Source organism: Etheostoma spectabile, chromosome 2 (assembly GCF_008692095.1).
Source record: "Etheostoma spectabile isolate EspeVRDwgs_2016 chromosome 2, UIUC_Espe_1.0, whole genome shotgun sequence".
In the NCBI taxonomy this organism is placed as follows: Eukaryota; Metazoa; Chordata; class Actinopteri; order Perciformes; family Percidae; genus Etheostoma; species Etheostoma spectabile.
The window spans coordinates 11,922,027-11,932,078 of NC_045734.1; the positions used below are offsets into that span (position 1 = coordinate 11,922,027).

The window sequence follows — 10,052 nt, forward strand, 5'->3', positions numbered from 1 at the left end:
CGGAAGGTCACAGCTCTACTGAGCCAAGTATTCCCATAGCTTTTAGTAGTAACGACTTTATGAGATTCTTCAATGATAAAATTATAACTATTAGAAACAAAATTTACCAAGACCTGGCACAGACGTATTTCTAAACTCAGTAACCTTAGAAACAGCTGTAAACCAGATATATGTTTGGAGCTGCTTTGCTTCACTTGATCTTATCAATTTAATTTCAATTATTTCTTCATCATCAACCTGCCTCTTAGACCCCATCCTGACCAGGCTACTTAAAGAAGTTTTACCCTTAGTCAAAACTTCTCTACTAGATATAACCAATCTGTCTTTCTTAACAGGCTATGTACCACAGTACTTTAGAGTATCTGTAATTAAACCTCTTCTGAAAAAGCCCAACCTTGATCCAGATGTTTTAGCCAACTATGGACCTATATCCAACCTTCCATTTCTTTTTAAAATTCTTGAGAAAACAGTTGTCAAATAGCTGTGTGATTTTCTGCATAACAGCTTATTTGAGGATTTTAAGTCAGGATTTAGAGTTCATCATAGCGCAGAAACAGCTTTTGTGAAAATTACTAATGACCTCCTAATTGCATAAGACAAAGGACTTAACTCTGTACTGGTGTTATTAGATCTTAGTGCTGCATTTGATACCACTGACCATCATATTCTGTTACAGAGATTGGAAAATTTAATTGGCATTAAAGTAACTGCTCTAAGCTGGTTTAAATCTTATTTATCAGATCAATCGCAGTTTGTACATGTTAACGATGAATCCGCCATGCATGCCAAAGTTAGTCATGGAGTCCCACAAGGATCTGTGCTTTGTTCCTCCTGTTCACTTTATATATGCTTCCTTTAGGCAATATTATCAGGAAACACTCAATAAACTTTCATTGTTATGCAGATGATACTCAATTATATTTATCAATCAAGCCGGATGAAACAAATTAGTTAGCCAAACTTCAAATATGCCTTCAGGATGTTAAATCTGGATGACCTGTAATTTTCTAATGTTTAACTCAGATAAAACGGAAGTTATTGTTCTGGGGCCCAAGCACCTCGTGACGCATTATCCAAAGAGATAGTTACTCCGGATGGCATTACCCTGGCCTCCAGCACCACTGTGAGGAATCTTGAGTTACTTTGATCAGGACATGTTGTTAATTTTCCAAACCAATTGAAGGACGCCTTTTTTCACCTACGTAATATGCAAAAATCGGAATATCCTGTCTAAAATGATGCAGAAAACTAGTCCATGCATTTGTTACTTCTACTGGCGGATTACTGCAATTCTTTATTAGGATGCTTGGAAGTCCATAAAGTCTCTTCAGATGATCAATGCTGCAGCACACGTGTTCTGACAGGAACCAGGAAAAGAGATCACATCTCTCCTGTTTTAGCTTCTCTGCATTGGCTTCCTGTAAAATCCAGAATAGAATTTAAAATCCTTCTTCTCACCACAAAGCTCTTCATGGTCAGGCACCATCTTATCTTAAAGAGCTCATAGTACCTTACTACCCTACCAGAGCACTGTGCTCCCAGAATGCAGGGTGAAAAAAAGAGATAAAGCCACAAGCAAGCAACACAAGCCACTGGGTGGGGACATCAGCCGGGGACCTACAGAGATGAAACAAAGCAAGACAGATAAATATCTTGGGTAATATTTTAATATCAAAATTCTTCTTACTAAATTCTTCTTACTTATTATTAAGAGCAAGTTGGGCTTACATGACTATTACACGTTCTGCCACAGTTTTTGTTATTTCAGAGAAATACTAAAGATTTGTGACCAGCTTTTCAGGGTCATTAAAAAATATACTATTATTCATTATATAAGCTTGGAAATGCAAGGGCCTCTTTTAGTTGAAGAGCAGTTCAAATTGACATAGGTCAGGTAAAATGATATGGTCTTTGTATCTGTTTCAAATATTTGATGCCAAACCTTTCATCATTCATTATTCATAATTATGGAAACATTCAAGGATCACACACTCATTTTTTTTCCCTTCACATATATAAATCACATTTAAAACATATTTAATAATCATGGAATTGAGCCAAATATTTATTATTATCAAGAAAATGTCTTACCGTGAAAAACTGTAACAGTTGTGCGAGCTGTCCTGTTGTGAGTGTTTCAAAACAACCTCAGTGTATTCTTCTTCATTTATCTCGTCATTTATTTTATTTACTGCCTCCACAGTAAACACTTCAGCTGGAGATAATAGGGCCATATCCTTTTCTTCACCGCAAATATTGTCTCCCAGGTTGACAAAGATACAAGAAGTGATATTAAGGAAGACTTGCCCATCCCAATCTTCGAGCATCCTAAGCGCTCTATAGCTTGTTTGAACTTTGGTGAACCTTCCAAATCTCACCTTTGAGCCCTTTTGTGCTGTGTATCCTTCTTGGAGAACATAAACAGTCTTGCAGTCTTTCTTTGGATTCAGCAGCAACATTGAATCCATGAGCAGGAAGTGAAGGGACTTAAAATGGAAGTGGTTTTCATAGGTGCTAACATTTCCGCCCATTGACTCAACTGCATCATCAAAGGTCTTAGCAAAATTTGAATCTCTAGCATATGCCAAAAGTGCAGTTGTATGTTCTTTTGTTCCTCTAGGGATCAGCTTTGAACACTGGGTATTTGCATCCCACGCCTTCTTGAATTCCTTACTGCCGCGTAGCTCTTTTTCTAAGAAGCCTAGATTGATAAACTTCTCCATGGCCTCTTTACGGCATCCATCATATAGGTCATCTACAGCATCTGAGGCCATGTCCAGCATTTTTGCGCTTGTCAACTTTAATTGAGAATGGAATTTAAAACATAGGTTAAAGAGAAGTGATTTTTATTTATTTAATCTAACATAACATCATACATTTTGAATGGCTATTTGTAATAATGTACTTACTTTGTAGTTGAGAGCTGCGAAAACGATTGCAGCAAGAAGCAGTTTTCTCCTCTCCCACATTTTGAACGGCTCCTTTGTCTTCTATCTGTATCTATCAGAGTGCTGAAGCAGAAATCAAGGAAAAGCATTGCAGGACAAAACTTGTATAAAAAGTTGTACACCGTCCAGAAATTGAATGATCTGACTTGTGGCTCAAACACTTTGTTTAGACAAGCCCTCCCATTATCTATTTTTCTTTCCTTACAGCACCCACCATGCCCACCCTGGAAAAACATAAATGATTAAACATTAAAATAAAAAAGTAAATGTTGAAAGACATACCTTAAGCACAGAAAATCAAGGCAAGTGTGCGAACTGCAGTGCAGCGATAATTCTCTGCAGAACATTGTCTAACCAGAGCAACGCCTTTTTCCTTTCCTGTTAAAGGAAATGACATGCTATTAGGAGCCCTGATGTCAAGTTATCTGTTCTGCTGAAGCTACTAGTTAGCTTTTGCTGATTTGTTGCAGATGTTTTTATAAACCAGATAAACTTAAATACATTGCCTTAGTTTTACAGTTTAACCAAAATGCTTTCTTTCTTTCTTTCTTTCTTTCTTTCTTTCTAGCCTTCCAATTTGTCTGATACATTGCTGTAATGTTTTACTTTTTTCTTTTTTCTTGAAAAAAAAGGTTAAAATGTTTTCATTAAACAATACCCACGCCCATTAGGTAGATTAATAATCAGTTACATAGGTTAAATAGAGCAGAGATTTTTAAGACACACCCCACATAGAGAAACCTAAAAATCCACCCATGTCAAAACCTTTAATTTCTCTTTAGCTAGACTAGTGTTGCTGCTTGATGCTGAAACACTTATAAAGCATTTAGTAGTGAAGGAATGCAAAAATACTTTCTTTAATGTAAAAGTAGCCTACTGCAGAATTGTAACTTTTAACAAAATCTTTAAAAAGTATAATACAAGTAGTCTACTGGAAACAGTGAACAGCAGCAATAGGCTACTTCCTAATTTGCAAGGTTGTGTCCCACCCTGGTTCTTGACCTCCTCCCTTCCTTCCTTCCTTTCGTTATCATTAATCTGCTGAAGCTTAAGTTTGCAGAAACCTACTCCTCGCCATATGCCAACTCGTCATGGGAGGCTATTTTTACTGACATGCATTGGCACATGCCAAACATTGGCTAGTCATTATAGGCTAGTTAAAGTTAACTTTGCTAGCTAAAGTGATAATTTCATAAAAATGCATTTTACTCAAGTTGAATATAAGCATTTTAGGCCACATGGAAATACATTACAATCAGGAAGCAGAGTGCAAGTGTGTGTGTGTGTGTGTGTGTGTGTGTGTTTGTGTGTGTTTTATTTGTTAACAAGGAACTTGTAAACATCTTTACGCACATCCAACAGCAATAGGATATTTACAGTAATGATCATATTTCATTGTGACATTGGTACATTTAATAGGGGAAGGACTACGACGAGACACATGCAGTAGGCCGTTTTAGATTTATACTTCAAAAACACATCAATATCCATTGTTACTAAGGCAATGTTGGCAAAAGTCAACATTGACACAGTAGCCTATGCGTGTGCATTTACTTTAAGAGTCCACTTTCTTTAATCATAAGGCTACAAATCTATGAACAATTTTTTAGAGTATAAACTACACAGACAGTTAAAGACATGGACCAACAGATCCCGACGGAGACCAGTGAAGGATATTAGAAGCTCTTTTCCGGTGATGGCTGAGCGTTACTGTGCAGCCTCCAACTGGGCTTGGCGACGTAGATGTGACGTGGGCAACGTGTCTGAAAGTTGTAAGTCTTCTGGTAGCTGTGTCAAGAGAAATCTCAATCATTCCCAATCAGCAGAGATGGAGAGCGTAGGTATATGTCAGGAGATAACATAGACACAGGCTAATTATTGCTAACAAAAATCCTAGTTAACATTAATAATTAAACCTAAACAGCAAATGTAAGTCAAAACTGTCTGCGAGCTTCTTCTGACAACATAGTGATTTGTCAACTATGCCCCAGCAAGTTGCTTGGTTATGACCATAGACTGTGTATAATATATATATATATATATATATATATATATATATATATATATATATAACGGTCTATGGTTATGACACAATCATTAGCCTATTTTTACAAAAACGTCTGCTATGGAGCCTTAACATGAGCTACAAGGTAATGGAGCCTTTTATACGTTGTTGTATTTCTTTAGAAATAAACAACAAACAAATAGAGTCTTTAAACGCTTCAGCTGTAAAGTTATTTACTGTCAAAGTGACGTCAAAATAAATCGCAGTCAATGGGATGCTAACTGCAGGTGATGGCTTCGTAGCATTAAAATGGCGCCATGGGAGCTACGCTTAGAGAGGAACGGCTTTTTTATTTTATTTAGAAAGGCAACAACATAACATACAATATTCTCGTTTGGGAATACAAAACCTTAAACAACACAAACGTTTTCTATGTAAGAAATAATCACCTGAGTACAAGAAACAGAGAACAAAACAACAAGGGGGGAGATACTTAAAAATACAAGCTGAAGGCAAAAAGGCTAGAGGAGGTCAAATTAACATTTGGTGAAGCACAAAGGAGAGATTATTTAAAGTTTCCCAGATATGTTACTACACATTTTTCTTGCAATTTTACTTGATCTGATCTTTTTTAGTGAGAAAAAAAACTGTTTAAAATTATTTATAAACCACACAGAGGAAGGCTTAGAACATCTCCACTTACTGCAGTGAATATGACATGTACGCATAAGAATAATCATATTGAATACATCTGATACTGATGAATCTATATTATCCATATAGAAGAGAATGTGTGACAAAGTGAGAGTAGGGATATTATCAATCCTAAGAGACAGCCAATTACGTATCTCGGACCAGAAGCTGATGGTCATGGGGCAAAAAAAGAAGGTGTTCCAGAGTCTCATCAGCCACCTCAGAAAAAACACAAGGGTCTACATCAAATTTAAATCTCCTTCGAAAGTCAACCACCGGCTATATCTTATGAATTATTTTAAAGTGAGTTTTTTTAACTTTTGGGGAAATGGGCCATTTGATAAATTCAAAATGTGTTTTTTCTATGGACAATGAACCCATATCCAGAACCTGTACACACAAACCTCTGTTAATCAAAAAATAAGTTAGATTTCAAAGCATCACTAATATATTTATTATTGCATTTACTGTCAATTAAAATCCAATCATTAATAACCAAATTTGGTAAAGTTGGCGAGGGTCTTGTTCTTTCATGTAACAATGTGCTTTTAATTAACTGCAATAATGACATAGGTATTTCTTTATGGGAGACAGATTACCTTTTGAGATACAATCTAAAAAAGCATTTATAGAGCATTTCCCTGATATCATTCCAACTGATGACAGTCCATGTCATTGCCTTCTTTAACTGTCTATGGTCACTACCCAATGTGAGGAGAGTGCAATTATTTTGATAAAGATTCGTATCAAACATACAACAAGGTACACATTGCAAACATATTCAGTCAATTCATTATGAATTGAACATGGAGTACAACACGAATACATTTTCAAAAAACAAAACAAACAAAAATAAACAAAGGGAAATGAGACCAAGGGACTCAGCAGTAGACACTAATGAATGAGTTTGCATAAGTATTCATGAAAAAATAGGGCTTTTTTTGTTTTGCAACATTTCAGAGATTGTTTTTACAGAATTATATCATTTAGAAAGGCATTAAAGATAGGGGATGTTTTAAGAAATTTACATTTGTTTATGAAATATTTTGCAATTAGAATCAGATTATTCACTCCAAACTCAGTTGTTCTGTTCTACATTTGAAGTCCAAATTTAACGTATTCATATGTTAAAATTGGGATATTTTGGACATTGTAGATGATCCAGAAGGACCATAAGGTCTGGGTTACACAACATGAGAAGAAGAGATGTTCTGCGGTTTCTATGTCAGAATTCCAGGAAAAGTACAAACATTCACATCCTTATTAAACCTTTGATGCAAGAAGTTGTTATATGGATAAATCTCATTCATCACTTTGAAGTGAACTTCTTTTACCTTCGATGAAATAGGAAAAGAAAGGTAACTGGTTCTTATCTTCACTAAACAATTGCCGGTACATTTCTGGAAGATATGTTTTCTCTTGAGTGGTGAAGGTAAGCAGATCGAAGTGAAAACCTTTCTAAAAAATGTATTATTACATTTATTTTTTATCTAAGAAATGATATGCATCTATGATTAAAGTGGGCTCCTGAGGAATAACCACAGAGTATGTTAACATACCTTTTACTAAAGTGACTAAAGCTTTTGGGATTACTTTGAGACAAGTAGCATGTATGCTAACAAAAAACTTCTGTAATGCCAGTACAGTAAAAATGGACCTAGTGTTACTTAACCAAGTTGGTTCACTGCTGGCTACAAGTTAGCATCAAACACAACAAAAGCTGTCAGTTGAATGGTGTTTTTAGCTAACGTTAACAATCAAACAATCATAGATAGCTAAAACGTTTGTTAAATGATTCCCAATTTCTGTTATTGTTTGTAATGAGAAAAGTTTATTATTTCATGGATTTCACAAATTTCAGGATGACAGTTATGTCATAAACTGTTTAAATCTGAGCATGCGCAACTAACATCTGCACGCGTCCATAGCCGGAAGGAAGTGGTACTGTTTCCGTTTTCAGACGCGCCAAAAATGAAAACACTTTGCTGATAGGGAAGTGACTGAGGGGACTATAATCGTAAAACTACTACTGGACTAAGGTTTTACCATTGAGTCTTACCTAATGGTAAGGCATGTCCAATTTATTCCTAAATACACCACATAAAATAACGTAAACGTGAATGCTAGCTTAACGTTAGCTAAGTCAGCGGTACGGTAAATAACGTACATTTAGGTTAACGTTAGCCGTTCCAGACACCTATGATCAAAAACGGTAATGTAACCTACGTAAATTAGCTAGTTTACAGAATAACGTTACACAACGAACAAGCGGGTGTTATAACGTTAAGCTCATTACTCAAGTAGCTTTTAAGGTACATGTACTCCAATAGTTAGCTAGCTACTGCATTCTACTGAAACATATTATACTTTTACCCTACAGTTAATTTAAGTAATTTCTAATTTGCAGTTTATACATTTTAAAACCCAGACGAAATATAGAACATGTTTATTAATCATGACTGCCTTAATACAATAATATGTGAGAACTCTGATTTTCTAATGTCTGCTTGTAACTTAGCATAATTCATAGTGCACATACTTATGCAATTTAACTTGCAGGACTTAGTATGTATTACATTGTGATATTCATAATTTTACTTGAGTAGAGGATCTGAATATTTCCTATAGCATAAAGTAAAACAATCAATACTGCAATACAAATGTACTCCCCTAACATACAGGTTAAAGTCCTGCATTCAGTATTTGACTTAAGTAAAGGTATTTAAGCAGGCTATTGGCAACAAAAAGTATTGAAGTATAAAGTAAAAGTCATCAGTTTGGTTTCTTTCATAGTCTTTTGTTATAACTTTATATAATTATTACTATGGACTTAAACTGCATTTTAATGTTGTAACTTGTCGAGGTGGAACCAGTAAATTTTTATATACTGTTTGGATGTTTAAGAACATATCTATAGGAATCTAGATAATCATATTCTACATGATATTTTATCTACTGAACATACACTGAGTTGCCAGTTTATTGTAGACACCAGCTAAAACTAATGCACTGCATATATATATATATATATAGCACTTTTCTTGTCATAATGACTACCCAAAATGCTTTTACACAGTACAGGCACCACTCACCAATCCTACACTGGTGGCCGAGGCTGCTGTACAAGGTGTCACCTGCTCAACAGATTAACACTTACACACTGATGACGCAGCATCGGGATACAGTTATGCGATAAAAAATCCTAAATACATGGAGTTTACAAAGTGTTTTTTTTTTTAAACGGTTCATAGCGAGGTGTTTATTGAACTATATGGTAATTTTGTAATTTGTGGTCCTTTTGAATTGTAGTGCTGGTATACTGACAGATGTTTTAATATTTTGTCCTCCTCCTACAGTCCCCTCCAAAAGTATTGGAACTGCAAGCCAAATTCCTTTGTTTTTGTCGTTCACTTAAGACATTTGGGTTTAAGATGAAAAGATGAATATGAGACAATAGTTCAGAATTTCTTTTAATTCCTGGTATTTACGTCCAGTCTCCTCTTCACGAGGTGAAATGCATGCTCTTTTGGGTTAAGGTCAGGTGATTGACTTGGCCCATTTCCCCCCCTGATGAAGTCATTTGTTTTGTTGGAACTGTGCTTTGGGTCATTGTCTTGCTGCATGATAAACTTCCTCCCGATTAGTTTGAATTCATTTCTCCATAAATTGGCAGACAAAATGTTTCTGTACGCTTCTGAATTTATTCTGCTGCTACCATCATCAGTTACATCATCAGTAAATATTAATGAGCGTGTTCCAGAAGCAGCCATGCATGGCCAAGCCATGACATTACCTGCACCATGCTTCACAGATGAGCTTGTATGCTTTGGATCAGAAGCACTTCCTTTTTTTCTTCACACTTTGACCTTTCCATCACTTTGGTAGAGACTAATCTTGGTCTCATCAGTCCATATGATTGTGTTCCAGAACCTCTGCGGATCATCTCTGTACCTTTCGATTCTTACTGCCTATGAGTGGTATGGCCTCTATATTTCTGCTCTCGGAGTTGTCTTTGAACAGTGGATTGTGACACCTTCACCCCTGCACTGTGGAGGTCGTTGGTGATATCACTTACTGACGTTTTGGGGGTTTTCTTCACAGCTCTCACAATATTTCTGTCATCAACTACTGATGGCCGACCTGTTCGTCTGTTGCTCAATACACCAGTAGTCTCTTTCTTTTTCAGGACATTCCAAATTGTTGCTTGCTATGCCCATGGTTGAGTTTCCTTCTTTTCTCAGCTTGAAAATAGCTTTCTTTTCTCCCATAGACAGCTCTCTGGTTTTCATGTTGGTTTATCCTCTTTAACAAGAAATGCAGTCTTTATAGGTTTAAACCAAGGATAAAAACGTAGACTAGTAATGCAGAGCTATTTAATGTTTGAACAATCAACCTAAAAGGCAACA

General features: G+C 35.9%; 1 protein-coding gene across 2 annotated transcripts; it reads right to left on the reverse strand.

Annotated features, from left to right (window-relative positions):
* Positions 1 to 1,493: 1,493 nt before the first annotated feature.
* On the reverse strand, positions 1,494 to 3,344 carry si:ch211-145b13.6 (NAD(P)(+)--arginine ADP-ribosyltransferase 2). 2 transcript variants are annotated; one of them, XM_032532128.1, is made up of 4 exons: positions 3,231 to 3,344; positions 2,910 to 3,011; positions 2,092 to 2,798; positions 1,494 to 1,617 (listed from the first exon to the last, which is right to left on the reverse strand). In XM_032532128.1, exons 2-4 carry the CDS (start codon positions 2,967 to 2,969, stop codon positions 1,515 to 1,517), a joined length of 870 nt encoding a protein of 289 aa, XP_032388019.1. In that variant the 5' UTR covers positions 2,970 to 3,011; positions 3,231 to 3,344; the 3' UTR covers positions 1,494 to 1,514. The 2 variants fall into 2 exon arrangements, with proteins under 2 accessions (XP_032388019.1, XP_032388027.1); XM_032532136.1 differs by lacking the exon at positions 3,231 to 3,344 and having other exon boundaries at positions 2,910 to 3,167.
* Positions 3,345 to 10,052: the final 6,708 nt, after the last annotated feature.